The 16914-nt window shown below is 38.2% G+C and overlaps 1 protein-coding gene across 1 annotated transcript; it reads left to right on the top strand.

Annotated features, from left to right (window-relative positions):
* Window positions 1-2600: 2600 nt before the first annotated feature.
* Window positions 2601-16849, top strand: fbln5 (fibulin 5). The gene is made up of 11 exons (XM_051917522.1): window positions 2601-2955; window positions 3986-4040; window positions 4311-4359; window positions 4446-4766; window positions 11398-11520; window positions 12117-12233; window positions 12367-12483; window positions 12647-12769; window positions 14442-14568; window positions 14695-14890; window positions 15972-16849. The coding sequence occupies exons 1-11, from the start codon at window positions 2912-2914 to the stop codon at window positions 16131-16133; spliced, it is 1434 nt and encodes a 477-aa protein (XP_051773482.1). The 5' UTR covers window positions 2601-2911; the 3' UTR covers window positions 16134-16849.
* The last annotated feature ends 65 nt before the right edge of the window (window positions 16850-16914 follow it).

Genomic DNA, 16914 nt, shown 5'->3' with positions numbered 1-16914 from the left:
AAAAAAAACAAAGTTCACATGAAAAGCATACATAGACTACAACATAGTTATTAATATTTTGTTGTTTCTCTCTTGTTTTTGCATATGCTCATAATTTCTTTGTATGAGAGCCTGGCCATGTGTCATAAATAAAACAATTGACTCCAAGCACAATTATGCAATCTGCAAACAATTTTTTAAATCATATTTGAATGATGTTGAATGGTGAAGATGTCAGTTTTTCTAGGCTGGACATCACTTTTGGCCAGTACTGTACATAAACTATCATTGAATATATATATATATATATATATATTTTTTTTTTTTTTTTTTTTTTTTTTTTTTTTTAGAAATTCAGCAAGGATGCATTATATTGATCAAAAGTGACATTAAAGACTTTCTATTTTAAAATAAGTTCTATTTCAAATAAATGTTCCAAATGAATCCAGAAAAAAGTATGATGGTTTCCACAAAAACATTAATCAGCACAACTGTTTCTAACTCTGATATTAATAAGAAATGTTACTTGAGCACCAAATCAGCACATAGAATGTTGTAGATGCTGCTGATAATTCAGCTTTGGCATCACAGGAATAAATTGTTTTAAAATATATTCCAATAGATTAAATAAATGCAGTCTTAGTGAGTATAAGAGACTCAGTATTCAAAAACATTGTATATGTATTACAGGTACATCTTACCCAAACTTTTGAATGGTAGTGTAAGTAAAGATTTGACACTGTTATCATGGTGTATTATTGCTATTTCATACAAATGTACACTATGTAAACAATTACTATGCTGTAATGGCACATTTGAATTGTAAAAATTAACTGGTGCTCTGAAGCAAATCCGTTGCACTAGATGGTGGAAACACTTTCAAGGTGTTGGATATAGTAAATGTAAGCAGGTGTCAGATTTTAATGCGAATGCTGCTCACACAGCACTCACAAAGCCAGACAAAATAACCCTGCCCTCACCAGGGAACACCTGCTTCAGCCTCCTACATTCTTTGCTGCCATTTTTCCCGCTGTTAGATTGTGTACACTTGAACTGTCATAACTCTGCTGTCTGTTTTATCAGCGTCAGATCAAGTCTAAACCTTTTTTATATCTCAAGATCTCCACCCAAATGGGCTTTTGCCTAGAGGGTGTGTTAATCTGGCAGGCTTTGATCACCCCGAGCCTGAAAATATTTGTATTTCAGAGTCTAATGAATGTCTGAGTCATTAAAGAAATGTTCAGTAACATCACTGATGCATTCAGTGGCTCACTGAACTATTAGCTGATGTAACTCTCGAAAAACTTTTTCTCTTCAGCCACACTGTGGTAAGCCTACTGCCCAAGTTTACTGTTGACACTGAACAGTTGAGTTTTAGTTATTTCGAGTAAGTGTGGCAGTGTGTTGCCTGGTGATGTGACCATTGACTCCATCTTCTTTCCTTTATTCATGCCAAAAAGCTCTGATAAAGTGTCTCAGTCTCCCAGAAGTCTTCCCCAATGAATTCAGTCCACATCTGGCTTGCTAGATGCTGCCAAACCTACTCTAAACCCAATTAATCAATAGACAAAAGCAAAAGCAAAGCTAGTTGATATAAAAGGATACAATAAAAACAAAGTTTGACTGTGTATGTGCAGCCTTCCAGTCAAGTGTGTGGGCCGAGTGTGTTAACAGCTCAAAGGTTAGTAGTACAAGGTTACTTCAGAATATTTACACTAGGGCAATAGCTAATAAGATGCAGGTCAAGGTGACACTTACCGTGGTGGTTATGGTCTGCTGTCCAATCACTGGGCTGCAGTCAACTTTTAAAATTCATTTCTATATTAATTTCACTAACACCGCTAAAGGTCAGTTATGTTTATGTTAATTAAAAACTTTTTTTTGTGATATAGGCTATTTTTTGGTAACAAATGTTAATTGTGATATGTACATTTTTGATAATTACAAGTGAAAAATAATTATACTTATCGACGTGCAGCTACTACTTGTCGCACCGGCAAGCGCGAGAGCAGCCTACTGTTGCTATGGTTACTTACGACTACGTCCATTCGCAAGCATTTGTTTGATATAAATACGTGCTCTGTCTTTGACTAGCTTTGTGTTTGTTTGTGTGTGTGTGTGTGTGTGTGTTGTGTGTGGGGCGAACTTTTTACTTCTATTTGTTAAAGACCCCCACCCTTTGTTTTGACTTCATTTGGTCCAAAAGATGTTTCTCTGACATCGTTTTACACACCTAGTCGAATTGATAATTCGATAATTCGTTAAATAAACTACTGTTTTACTTTACTAGCAGCCTGAACGACTCTATTTAATAGTGAATATGGTTGATGGGGTCCGCCTGACGTGATGACTCGACACCAGTACGTAGGCTACAGTAGCTCCCTGTGAATTTAAGAAGGCTGGTGAGCCTTACAAGTTAATTATGCGTCATTTTATAGATTCTTTGCTCGGTTTTCCTCATTGCCGTCTTCCTTCTCCTCGTTTTGAGTCTCTGGCGGCTCCCTGTGCGCGCTTTCGTTCCAAAGGGGGCTGTCTATCTTTGATGGGATCCAGCTGTTGGCCAAGTGCTCTGGGGGCCCGTTTATTTGCATTGCTAAACAATCCGTGGAGTGGTTCGAGTACGGAGAAACACAGCAAGTTTTCTATTTTTTATATAGTAAGACCCTCCTCTTACTATTGGTCAATGTTCTCACACGTTCTTGCCTTTGGTCGACAGGGCGGCCGCAGCGGGTGACCAAAGCCAAGTGTCTCGACATTCAAGTGAACGCGCGTACGCGGAGGGGGCGTTTTGGGTACTCCGTTTTGCGCATTGGGTCCTGCGAGCCCGTAAAGGTAGTAAAACCACAAAGATCAACTCTTTTCCCATTGCGAGGAGTTTACGGGTTGGTGGTGTGACGTTCTTTCCAAGGGAACCACAAGGATCCACATAAACATGTTATTTGAACTACGTGGCTTGAGTTGGTCGACCAACAAAAGGTGAGTTTAATTAGTCAGCTGGTGCTTTATGGCAAGCTGCCTTAGCATGCATTACTTACAACTTACTTAATGCCAATTGTTTATGATTTGCTAAGTCATCCTATATTGACTGGTATCTTTTCACTGACTGTTCATTAGATACTAGTGTGACCTATCTATTCAGTTGGTCAATAGTACTTATTCATTTGCTTAGTCACCATTCCAGTAGTGACAAGTATATATTCCATTGTTACTGGTGACAAGTTGCTAATTGCCACTGGGGATTTGTGCTTCATTTCTTAGTACTAGTAACTATTCTAGATGTTAAAATGATCTATTCCAGTTTATTTATTATAGACTGGTATCAGTTGCACTTTATTTTACAATATATGCACTTACGTGTAAGAAAGTACTGGGTAATATAAGGTAACTACATGGGTTAAGGTTAGGTTTAGGGTATTGTAATTACTATAGTAAGTACATAGTATGTACATGGGGAACAGTACTGTAAAATAAAGTGATACCCTAGTATCTATACCAATTGTTACTAGTAACATCCAACTAGTTACAATTGCATTTTGTGTGTCATACTGTATGTACTGACTAGTCAGAATGGCTACTTTATAATGCAATTCAAAATCTTACTAGTATAATTTAAAGTATTACTATTAACCTTATTACTATTGGGATGGTAACTAGCAGCAAGTAAATAAGTGCTAGTATACAATGAATATGTAGCTTACTAGTGACTAACTGAATAGATACTAGTCACTGTTGTATTTTTTGCTAGAAAATAAGAACTAGTAACAAAACAGATACTAGATATTTGTAACGATTAAATGTTATTGTGCTTTGTCATAGTGCTTCAGTAGAATATGTGAACCATGGTAATAAGTTTGTAAAAATGATCCAACTTTAGTGAGTGTTTGTAAATATTCTTGGTTTTGGGTGACAATTTAGTGCTTATTTCAGTGAATGAACCCTTTAAGAATTTTAATGTGTTTTTTGTTTTCAAAATGATTTACTGAGATATTTTGTTTTTTATTTGTAGAATGTTGTCAGTTTTAATATGTATCATATGCTGCATTCACTCTGGGACAAGTCAGGTAAGAGAATTTCAGTTTTTTTTTTTTTTTTTTTTGTGTCATTCAAACTTGGCATTGTTTGATGTGTGTCATAATAAGAGTGTCTCACTTGTTCTTTTTTGAATAGTTTCACTTTTTCTTTGCTTTTCTGGTGCTGTTGTACATCTTTAGTATACATAAACATGATAGCAATGCCAAACTTCTTCAAAAATCCTTCATGCTTCACAGAATGAACTCTATAAAATGTTGTTTAACTATTGGATTGATTATGAAATCCCTATTTCTCTCCAGTCATGCACAGATGGATTTACTTATGACCGCCGTGCCAGACAGTGTATCGGTTAGTGGCTGTCATGATATTAATATGTTCATCAAGAACTTATATTTCAAATACAGCTGTTAACATTTTCTCACATATACTTTCAGACATTGATGAATGCCGGACACTGCCAGACCCATGTCGGGGTGACATGCAGTGTGTAAATCAAAACGGTGGATACCTGTGCATCCCCCGTGGACTCTACTCCCAATCTTACGCCCGCAACAGCCCACGCTCCTACCCTGAGTCTTCCTATCCTGAAGAGTCCTACCCTGACAGATCGCTGGGATATTCTGAACCGTTCATTCCAGGCGGTCCTCCTGTGGGAGCAGGCCCTGGTCCAGGCCCCGGCCCGAGCTACCCAATAGTGAGCCGGTCCACTCCCTGCCTCCTCGGATATACGCTTGGTATTGATGGCACTTGTGTTGGTAAGTTTGCCTCATGGTCCTTTACATTTCAGCATCCTATACAACCTTGTTGATCATGGAGGTGTTGGTTAAAGATGGTACCAGAAAAGGTTGTAGATTCAGACTCACAAGATTTGAACACATGCCTGGATTGTCTTTAAAAAATTGTCATTTAAAAAATGTTTTAAATTTTAGTTTTGTACAGAAATATATATGCATGGACAATTACTATCTTCAAAAATGTAATTTAATACTTTAGATCAAAAGGCTTTTGAAGTAATGAGAAACATAAATTCAGTCAGTCAGGTGTGTGCAAATTTTTGGCTGGTAGTGTAAATTACCATATATGACAAATATTTTGCCATAGTACTCCAGAGATGCAGTCAGTGTAATAATATATGTCAACAAATTATATATTAGTTATATATGAATTGGGATGGTGACTAGTACAAAAGAAAAATTTTATCTAATGAACATGTACTAGGCACTAACTGAATAGAAACTACTATTATCTAATTACAGTACTAGTGTCTAATGAACAAGAAGGCTCTACTAGTAACAACTGGAATATATATTAGTCACTATTGGATTGTTTACTAGAAAATAAGAACTAGTAACAAAACAGATACTAGTTAGTTTTAAAGGGAACCTATAATGCCCCTTTTTACAAGATGTAATATAAGTCACAGGTGTCCCCCAGAATATGTCTGTGAAGTTTCAGCTCAAAATACCCCACAAATAATTTATTATACCATGCTCTAATGCCAATTTTAGAGTGGAAGGAAAAACATGCTGTTTTCGTGCATGTATCTTTAAATGCAAATGAGCTGCTGCTCCCTTTCCAGAAGAGGGCGGAGCCTGTACAGCTTGTGCCTTGGATACTCTGCCAAAAACTAACAAAACATCTGTTTAGTTTTGATTATCATCTCTATTGCGGTCACTCTCACGACATTGCAGTTCTTCATCATCATGAAAGTTTATTATCTGCATGAGTTTTAAAGCCATATCAGTGTAAACTTCTGATATATGGTTTTCTAGCTGCACGCACACAGAAAGCTGGCTGTCAGACGGCGCTTCCCGTCAGTATTAAACTAAGTTCTCTTTCACATGCTATTGCACTTAAACTGCCAAATACACACAAGGATATGTCAAAAACACACAAAGTTCACATAAACACAGTTGGTTATGTCTGTGAACGTAAACAGCAAGTAAAGAAATCGTACGTGTATATTAGATCTGTGTGAAAGCAGTGTAATTTACAGTACCTACTGCTGTTAATATGAATCAAACAACAAAGGAAAAACAGAAAATCACTCACTGCTCTTGATTGAATAACTTAGTAGCTTTAATAAGAATACATTTCTTACTTGAATGCTGCTGTTAAATGCTGTGGCGAGGAGATAAACATGGCGGACTGTGTACAGCTCACTGAGGGCGGGGTCTATACAAATAGGGCAGAGTCCGTCTGGAGTCGTGGGCGGGGCCTAGGCATTTTGTGACATCACAAAATGCCATCATGTGCAAATAATTGGTTTACATATTCTTTTAAAGTACCAAATTCAAGTTTAGCACCCAAGAAGAACTTCATACATTCTGGCATATGTACAGTATTTTTTTTATATTGCAAGACTCTTTGAGACGTGGTCAGTACTCACTCTGGGTCACATCAGGTTGTGGTCTTATGTTTACTTCATTTTCTGCAATGGGCCATGGGTCTTCTCGCTTTGAAATGAAGCAAAGACTCAGTTCTGTGCTGGACTGTAATTTAGTAACGGCTGCGGTGGGCTGAGTGGCATCTTAAAGACTTCAGCAGAATGAATCTCGTAATTTGGACTGGATCAGTCATTAGTGTGGAACCACAAAATACCGTGGAACCTCAGAACAAACTACATCTTGTGAAGAGGCAGGAAGACACACAGGACCTGGCATTCAGCCCTGCTCACTGATCCAACTTTACAAATACAACGAGACGGTTTTTGAGTTTCTCATTCACTGTCGTAAATCATCAGTTTGTAACCGGCTCTATGTGGTCTGCTTCTGTTGAAGTTGTTGAGCTGAATGTGGTGTCGGTGATATCTCCTGTGTTTTATTGCTTCCATCTAGATGGGTGTTATATATTGTGTTGTTGGAGTCTTTATGTGTGTCAGCATGTTGACCTATTTCACGTGCCATTTGATAAATGGTAGCACAAATAACTGCGCTCTATTTTTTCGATATGGTCTGCGGATTTGTCTCGAGTTGGTGCCAGTCTTTGCAGTTAATGCATTCTCCAGTCTTCTCTTACTCCTCTGCAGAAACACACAGTGATAGATTTGTTACCTTTTGAGCCCAAGACAGTCGTGTTATAAAGAAGATTGACGCACAGATGCGCTCATGAATGCGCTTTTGCACACACGCACATGTCCTGACCTGGGAAATACTTGGATTTAGTAATGAAGATGAATGTTATGTTCTGTGCCAGATTTTGGACACAGAGAAAGGTCTTGTAGAGCCACTGAGACAGCATTTTAAGCTTGGATAAATTGTGAAAAATCATAAATACAAACCATTGCGGTTTCTCAGCATCTGAGGTCATTGGTTGTTGAATGAAATCTGTCATTGACCAGCTGTGCAATTTGTAAGCTTCCTTTGTACAGTGTGTTCAGTATTTATGTTATGGAAGAGAAACTGTACAGGAAGTGTGTTAAACCATTCCATCATTCATCCTACAGGTATTGCTGTGGTGTTGGCATGTGTATTTGTAAAAACAAGGGAATGCCCTCTCCCTGCCAGTGGCGCTAAGATATGATGGACCAAATCAGTCAACCCTGTCAGTACCTGAAATGTGTCCATCATAACTCCCATCAATCCTGTGTTTAGCCTCTGTACTTATAAACCCATGCAAACTTCTGAAAGACAGTTCAGTTCAGGTGAAACTTGAGAAAATAAGATCTAAAGCTCACTTATGATTCTGGAATGTGAATGCTTTGCATCAAAATTCAAGAGCTTAAATGATCTTATTCTAGGTGGGAACTTGAAACGGTTCCAAAATGTTGATTTGTCAAGTTGAAACTTGCCTATTCAGGCTGTGGGACTGTAACTGGTGTCTGTCAGCAAATGGAGAGTAGCTCTAGTACCACAGACTAATTAATGTGTTTTAGCTTAGTGGGACGTCTGGAAATTGATGTCATTATTAGTACTGAGTCACTGAACGTAACTGTACTGTAACTTAACTGTAATGCTATTTAAAAAAACACCATTCAAAAGTTTGGGGTTGGTAAGCTTGTTTGTTTTTAAAAGAAGTCACTTATTCTCAACAAGGCTGCATTTATTTGATCAAAAATACAGTAAAAACAATAATACTGTGAATTTTTTTTTAATAAATTTGAAAGCTGTTTTCTATTTTAATATATTTTAAAATGTATTCCTTTGCTGAATTACTCCAGTCTTCAGTGTCATATGATCTTTCAAAAATCATTCTAATATGCTGATTTGGTGCTCAAGAAACATTTCTTATTTTAATCAGCATTGAAAACATTGTTCTTAAGAAACCGTGGTACTTTTTTCCAGGATTCTATGACGAATGCATTGATTTGAAATAGAATCTTTTGAATCTCTTTTGTAAATCTTTTGTAATTATAAATATCTTTACTGTCACTTTTGATCTATTTAATGCATCCTTACTGAAAAAAGTATTAAAAAAGTATTACATTTTTACTGACCCCAAACTGTAAAGATTTCATTCATTTACTCATATCAACCATGCATTTTGTACTTTCTGTGTGAAGTCAGTGTAAACGGTGTAAGCTCTTAAAGTCCAACTGTAGTCAATTATTTTATCGCTTAAAACTCATCTTTGATCACCAAAATTACATATTTAACCTGTGAACCATAACCATTTTCCTGTGAAAAAGCCTTAGCTTGAATGTAACTCTACACCCTTGCCTCATTTAATATACACGGATCTATGAATATGCTAATTAGCCCCGCCTCCACTCACTCGCATGAGCTCAAGACAGATAATAATATGTTGCTAATGTTACACAAACCATGTTCACATTACAAGTCTGACAGCTGCCTTCTAACAATCAGTATCCTTAGAAACGCTTTGAACAACTCAGAACGTCAGTAGAGAAAGGCATATAGGTCATCATAACATCGTAATATGCATCATACACCCGCCATATTGCTAAATCTACCTGATTTTTCATATCAACAGAAAAATATACCGGGATAACCTTCTTTTGAGACTCCCTTGCACGGTCAGTTAATGATATGCTAAAGCCTGTCAGCACGTTGACGTGATTGGTTACAAGGTAGTTTGTGACATCAGAAACACCAGCGATTTCAAACCGCGGGTTTGAGACTGTCTTTGATTTACTGCAGTTTTAAAGAGAAAATACTCAGCAATGGTGTTGACTTATGAATTTACACATGGTTTGACTTAAAACATGTTAAAAACACCAGATAGACATATAAACAACATTAAAAACTTGATTTTCACCACAGGGAACCATAGGAAGACAGTTGCTCACACACTAATGGTACTTTCTGCTATTATTTTCCCTTCAAAAAAGACTCTTCTTGTGGCTGACCTCTTGCACTAGACATTCCACACAAAACGTAATTATTACCTTGCTGTACACCGCACATTAGTATAATGATTCTAGCTAATTCACATATGCTGTGTGAAGTGTTGCTTGACCGGGCTGCTTGAACTACTGCAGTGGTGGATTGTAAATGCCTTTGATATAATTTAAACAACCAGTGTGTGGCAACAGATCACGGGCATTAAATCTCTGGAATGAAGATGTGCATATAGAAGCAAGAGCTTTGAGTTGATGCCAGATTCTTGGGTCCTGGATTGACCTCAACCTGTTTGTTCATGTTAATCATCTACAAGTTTTCCATGGCTGAAAAGTTTAGACTTGCATGTTTCTTTTTTGTTTAATTGTTTTGCTTTAATGTTACAAGCATGTCCTAACTTATGAGTATGAATTCTAATACCCGTCATTCAAACGATTCTACAATTTCCCCACCCTCTTCTGTGTTTATTATATATTTTTGCTAATTTGATTTTGCTTTCACCTCAATTTAGAGTGTTGTTTTAACACACTTTAACACATTTTAGCAAGTGTAAATCCATTTCATAGAATTGCACAGATTTTCCAAATACAATTAAAGTCTTCAGATTCCACCTGGGTTTACTTTTAAGGGATTGGATATCTCCGATGTGAAGATTAATGACCTCAACAACATCTGTTATTTGGACCTCTTGTTAAGTTTAACGAATTGTACCATAGTAAACTTGTTAAAGGTGCAGTTAAAGTCTTGACTCACATGAATGATATCATCCGCCGACAAATAATATAATTGATCTCTTTTCCTCTTTTACATCATGCAGGCATGTTTATCGCTCTTTCATTTACACAACATGTCTTTCCTTTGACCCTCATTTAAATCATGTGCAAAATTTACTGAAGTCTCCTTTGCTGTTTTGGGATCAGATCTGATCCCAAAAATGCTTTCATTCCCAGAATGCCCCAGATCCTTTTACCTCAGATCAGACGTGTGTGATTGTACACATGTAATCCAGATGCTCTCCTTCGCTCTCTGGGGTCCAGCTGTGGGCCTGAGCGGGTTTTCTGTCTCATGTGGCCTGCATCTTTGCTATCAGACCTGGCTGTAATGAATCCACCTCATAATAATGCTTTGTGATGCCTATTACCAACAAGCTATGTAATTGTCAAGGATCTGAGCTGATAACACAAAGTTTCAGTTCCAGGTAGATGTAATGCAAAACATGTGACTGCCTTTGTGATTACTGTACAGTAAGGAACTTTTATTGAAATGTCAAATGCAAGTGAATGGGTCATTTAAAACTCATTTAAAATTAGGCACTGAAGAAGGTCATGTGCTCTTTTTATCTTGCATTTGCTTTTTTGTTGTCTCTTTTTAACCTTCATAGTGTACAGGCCTTTTTGCAACTTTTGCCTATTTGGATTATTGTGGCTTATGCACCTAGACTTTTTGGACATTTCAGGCATTATGAAGTATCTTATTATGGAATTTCAGCTCCGTTTGCCAGGATCCATTGCATCATTCTACCCATATAGTAACAGTGGGACTGTTGGCAGCTTTGACCAAAGAAACTATAATTATCTGGCTTTCACACGGTCCCCCAACCCCCCGACTCCATCATGCCATCATCACTTTCATAGTAACATTTGCTTTCTTTTAAAACATGTGACTTCATAGTCTGAGAACCAAGGGTGCTCGTTCGGGTATTTAAGGCATATAATGCCCTCATAAGGACTTGTGCTGATAATGAGCTAGCGAGAGTGGAACGGGGAGATATGAATTCCAGTTTTGGAAATGTGTTGTGTAAGACTAGTTATTTTTGTAAGATGTGATAGTCAGGTAAGATTTATGAGGTCAGGGATGGAGTTTGAGTTGTAACAGACTTGCTAAGCGTGAAGTAAAGAACATCTGTCCACATAGGGCAAGCTATCGGTAGGATAGATTAATGCAACTTCATAAATCAGAAGAGCTCATTGTAAGTTACATTCACCAAGGGAAACAGATGGATTGTTTCAGGTGAGTTTCTAAAGTGGACAGCTAGGGAAAAGCACAAGTGAACTGAACTGACAGTGGGTTTTTTTGTATTTTTTAGATGTCGATGAATGCGAGACAGAGTCACACCAGTGTAACCCGACTCAGGTGTGTATAAATACAGCCGGTGGATATACCTGCTCATGTACTGAGGGCTATTGGCTGGTGGGTGGACAGTGCCAAGGTAAGATTACGAATGCCTAGGCCCTAGTTTGATGTTACATGCTTTAATTAATGAGTACAGTCTATATACCAAGCAACACATTACATTACACAGTTATTGCTTCAGTTTTCACAGAAATATTAGACAGCAAAACTATTTTCAACATTGATAATAATAAGAAATGTTTCCTGAACAGCAAATCAGCATATTAGAATGATTTCTGAAGGATCATGTGACACTGAAAACAAGTAGTGATACTGTAAATTCAGCTTTGCATCACAGGAATTAATTACATTTAACATATTTTAAAATAAATAACAGTTATTTTTAATTGTAATATTTCACAATATTACTTTTATTTTTGATCAGCCTTGGTGATCATAAGAGACTTCTTTCAAAAACATTAAAAAAAACATACTGATCTCAAACTTTTGAACAGTAGTATAAATTATAAATCAAGTTACTTGTTTAACAGTTTGATTATATGACAATTCAGTTATTTCATTAGTTACATAATGCAATAATTCAGTTGTTCTTATTTGACACTAAACAATCTCTTAATTCAGTTTTGACTGTTGTTTTGTGTATTTAGTGCTCTCTAACTCACCTTTCTTTAGACATTGATGAGTGTCGCTATGGTTACTGCCAGCAGCTGTGCGCTAATGTCCCTGGCTCATATTCCTGCTCCTGTAGTCCGGGGTTCCTTCTTAATACAGATAGCAGGACATGCCAAGGTGCACACATACACTTGAACATACTCATATTGTTTTGATCATTACAGTTTAGCTTAAAGTAGAGTTGTTATTCACTGAAAATCTTGACATATGCCATCATCTTCCTTCATTCTTCCTTTTTCTCTCTCGCCAGATGTGGACGAGTGTGAGACAAACCCTTGCTCTCACGGCTGTTTAAATACATACGGCTCATTCATGTGCACCTGTGACGAGGGGTTCGAGCTCGCCTCTGATGGGACGACCTGTAACGGTAAACAGGGGAAGAGATGATTGGAAAGGAGGAAGATAGGGGACAGAAAACAGGACGGTCCACAGTTTAGAGATTTTAGAGACAGGTTTAGGATGCGTGTTGCCTGTATTTGTATGTGTGAGTTGTGTGTAATGTGTTTACCTTCATCAATACCTGTTCTCAGATCTGGACGAGTGCAGTTTCTCAGACTTCCTTTGTCAGCACACGTGTGTGAACACGCCAGGATCATTCTCCTGCGTGTGTCCGCCTGGATATTATGTGTATGAGGATGGAAGGAGCTGTGAAGGTATCAGTACATATTTATATAATGTGCTTCCCCTCTATGCATTGTGCATATTTTTATAAATGTTTCTTTCTTTCGAGGTGCACTCGGGGAAAATATTTCTCACATTAAACCAACAAAATGAAAATACGTCTTCACAATTTTATGACAAGCGCAGTTTTACAAACACACACACACACACACACACATACATACATATATATATATATATATATATATACACACTGATCAGGCATAACATTATGACCACCTTCCAAATATTGTGTTGGTCCCTCTTTTGCTGCCAAAACAGCCCTGACCCATCGAGGCATGGACTCCACTAGACTCCTGACGGTGTGCTGTGGTATCTGGCACCAAGATATTAGCAGCAGATCCTTTAAGTCCTGTAAGTTGCAAGGTGGGGCCTCCATGGATCGGACTTGTTTGTTCAGCACATCCCACAGATGGATTGGGATATGGGGAATGTGGAGGCCATGTCAACACCTCAAACTCGTTGTTGTGCTCCTCAAACCATTCCTGAACCATTTTTGCTTTGTGGCAGGGCGCATTATCCTGCTGAAAGAGGCCACAGCCACCAGGGAATACCGTTTCCATGAAAGGGTGTACATGGTTTGCAACAATGCTTATGTAGGTGGAATGTGTCAAAATAACATCCACATGGATGGCAGGACCCAAGGTTTCCCAGCAGAACATTACCCAAAGCATCACACTGCCTCTGCCGGCTTGCCTTCTTCCCATAGTGCATCCTGGTGCCATGTGTTCTCCAGGTAAGCAACGTATACGCACCCGGTCATCAACGTGATGTAAAAGAAAATGTGATTCATCAGACCAGGCCACCTTCTTCCATTGCTCCGTGGTCCATTTCTGATGCTCACGTGCCCACTATTGACGCTTTCTGCAGTGGACAGGGGTCAGCATGGGCACCCTGACTGGTCTGCGGCTATGCAGCCCCATACGCAACAAACTGCGATGCACTGTGTATTCTGACACCTTTCTATCAGAACCAACATTTAACTTCTTGAGCAATCTGAGCTATAGTAGCTCGTCTGTTGGATCGGACCACACGGGCCAGCCTTCGCTCCCCACGTGCATCAATGAGCCTTGGCCACCCGTGACCCTGTCACTGGTTCACCACTGTTCCTTCCTTGGACCACTTTTGATAGATACTGACCACTGCAGACCGGGAACACCCCACAAGAGCTGCAGTTTTGGAGATGCTCTGACCCAGTCGTCTAGCCATCACAGTTTGGCCCTTGTCAAACTCGCTCAAATCCTTACGCTTGCCCATTTTACTGCTTTTAACACATCAACTTTGAGGACAAATTGTTCACTTGCTGCCTAATATATCCCACCTACTAACAGGTGCCGTGATGAAGAGATAATCAGTGTTATTCACTTCACCTGTCAGTGGTCATAATGTTATGCCTGATCGGTGTATATATAAAATGAAAAATACAGTTTCATGCCCAGTATGACACATTTATGGCTACATTTTCTCAGTTCATCCACCACTGGCATTAGCAAATTACTTTTGGACCCTGAACACAAGAATATGTAATAATATCTACTAATATGCACCATTTAGTTTCCTTTACATTGATGCTTTTGTTATTGTTTCTGCTGTTAATGATGAACATGATGATAACCTGACTCTGTTGTGTGTTTGATTTTGAAGATCTCAATGAATGTGAGTCTGGTAACAACACCTGTACAACAGCACAAGTGTGTTTCAATTTCCAGGGAGGTTACACATGTCTGGACCCTCTTAGATGTGATCCACCTTACATAGAGCTCAGTGACAAGTGAGTTCATGAATGCTGGCAGTAGACAACTTGTTTGCTGTAGTTAAAGCATGAAGTCAGCCATTTGATTATTGGTTTATTGTTGAACAGATGCAACATGTTGTTACATTTCTCTTTCTCTCTCAGTCAGTGCATGTGTTCTGCGGAGAATCCCGCATGTCGGGAAAGACCCTTTACTATCCTCTATAGGCATATGGATTTGTCTTCTGGCCGCAGTGTTCCTGCCGACATATTTCAGATGCAGGCCACCACACGTTACCCTGGAGCATTTTACATCTTTCAGATCAAGTCTGGCAACCAGGGGAGAGAGTTTTACATGCGGGTGAGTGAGTGGGCTTCTGTCTATATATATCCAACGTTATCTCACGACCAATTCCTACGTATTTTACGAGGTGGCTAATTCGTACGACCTCATTCGTACAAATTCATACGATTTGTCTAAACCCCAGTGACTGGTAGATTTAGGGGCGGGATTAGGGGTAGGTCATTCGTACGAATTCATACGAATTTGGCAACTTGTAAAATACGTACGATTTGGCAAAAAACTTACTAATTTGTACGAGTGAGGTCGTACAAATTAGCCTCTTCGTAAAAATACGTACGATTTGCTGTGAGATCGGGTCGATATATCTGATGCCTGTTGTAAAACACTCACACTCACACTACCATTCAAAAGTTTGGGGTCAGTTTTGTTTTTTTGTTTTTTTCCCCTGCATATATTCAGCAAGAATGCATTAAAAACATTTATGATGTTACAAAAGATTCCTATTCTGAACTTTCTATTCATTAAAGATTCCTGAAAACAAAATGTATCCAGGTTTCCAAAAAAAATATTAAGCAGCACAACTGTTTTCACCACTGGTAATAAAAAAATGCTTCTTGAGCACCCAAAATCAGCATATTAGAATGATTTGAATGAAGGATCATGTGACACTGAAGACTGGAGTAATGATGCTGAAAATTAAATTGTAATAATATTTCACAATGTTACCATTTTTACTGTGTTTCTGATCAAATGAACGCAGTGTTGGTGAGCATAAGAGAAGTTTTATTTCAAAAACATTGTATTTTTGACGAAAATATTACCAACCACAAACTTTTGAAGAGTAGCATATATATAAAAGTGACCACTAGAGGGAGCTGTAGGATTTCTTTGAAACTTTCTGTCAGAAATACTCTGGAGCCAAACCACAAAGTCTTTATTGGTCCTATATGTCCCTTAATGAATAAGCTGATGAAATTATTGAAAGAATTCATCTGTGAAGAGAAAGATTGTCAAAACCAGCATTCATTTATAAAACATGAATTATTTACTGTTTTTTTTTTTAAATGCCTGTCCTGTGAAATAAAATAAAAAAACTTTTCTTATTTTTTTAATTTGACATTTTTTCTTTCCACCACAGCAAACCAGTAATATCAGTGCAACTTTGGTTCTGGCCCGGCCCATTAAAGGACCAAAGACCGTTGTTCTAGACCTAGAGATGGTTACCGTTAATAACGTCATCAACTTCCGAGGCAGTTCAATCATCCGCCTCACAATATTTGTCTCCGAACATCCATTCTGAGGCTTTACAAATGAACCTCTGACCTCTCACCTCTTCATGGCCCCATACCTCCATCATGGACTTCCTGTTACTGCACTACCCGTCAGGCAGCTGCATTTCTTCATTTTTTTTTGTTCTGTGGTCCTGGACTCTCGTGTGGTCATCACCCTCTCTGTCTGCTGTCTCGTGGGCGGAGCTTGTGTTGATCTTTAATATTTCATAATGCAGGTTTTTAATTAGGCTGCCTGGCTGTCGCAGTCACACATATGTACCCGTAAACAGAAGAATATTTATGTTGTGTTTCTTTGGTCTCATTTGTTTGTGTTTCCCATTATTGTGCATTTTCTTCCTCCAATTGAATTTTTTTTTTTTTTAAGCTGGATTTGTTTGTCGATAATTTTAGTGGCACTTGTGTCACATTGTCTCAATGTGAATCTGAGTTTTTGAGCGCTGCTTTCATTTGTTCTTGACCTTTGAACACCCCAAGCAATGAGAGAGCTGCTAGGCTTGCACATGCTACAAAATCACGTTTTTAAAAATGTTCTAAATAACTCAGACAGGAGACTGCAGTGGATCTTCACCACCCGTTACCCAGGAAAGTCTAGGAAAAAGTCATTGGTTTGGCTCAGAATTTCTTATCATTGCATCTGTGCAGAATTTCCTCTGTGTATCTGTTTTTTATTTGACAGGTAAAGAGAGCCTGGTCAATCAATAAACAAAAATTTGATGACCTGAAATTGTGTTTGTTTGTGTTCACTTTTAGCAAATATAGACTGATGCATAGAAAGTTTATAATGGGCAT

The sequence above is a fragment of the Ctenopharyngodon idella genome, chromosome 13 (genome assembly GCF_019924925.1).
Source record: "Ctenopharyngodon idella isolate HZGC_01 chromosome 13, HZGC01, whole genome shotgun sequence".
Classification (NCBI taxonomy): Eukaryota; Metazoa; Chordata; class Actinopteri; order Cypriniformes; family Xenocyprididae; genus Ctenopharyngodon; species Ctenopharyngodon idella.
This window is presented reverse-complemented; position numbering and strand designations above follow the sequence as displayed.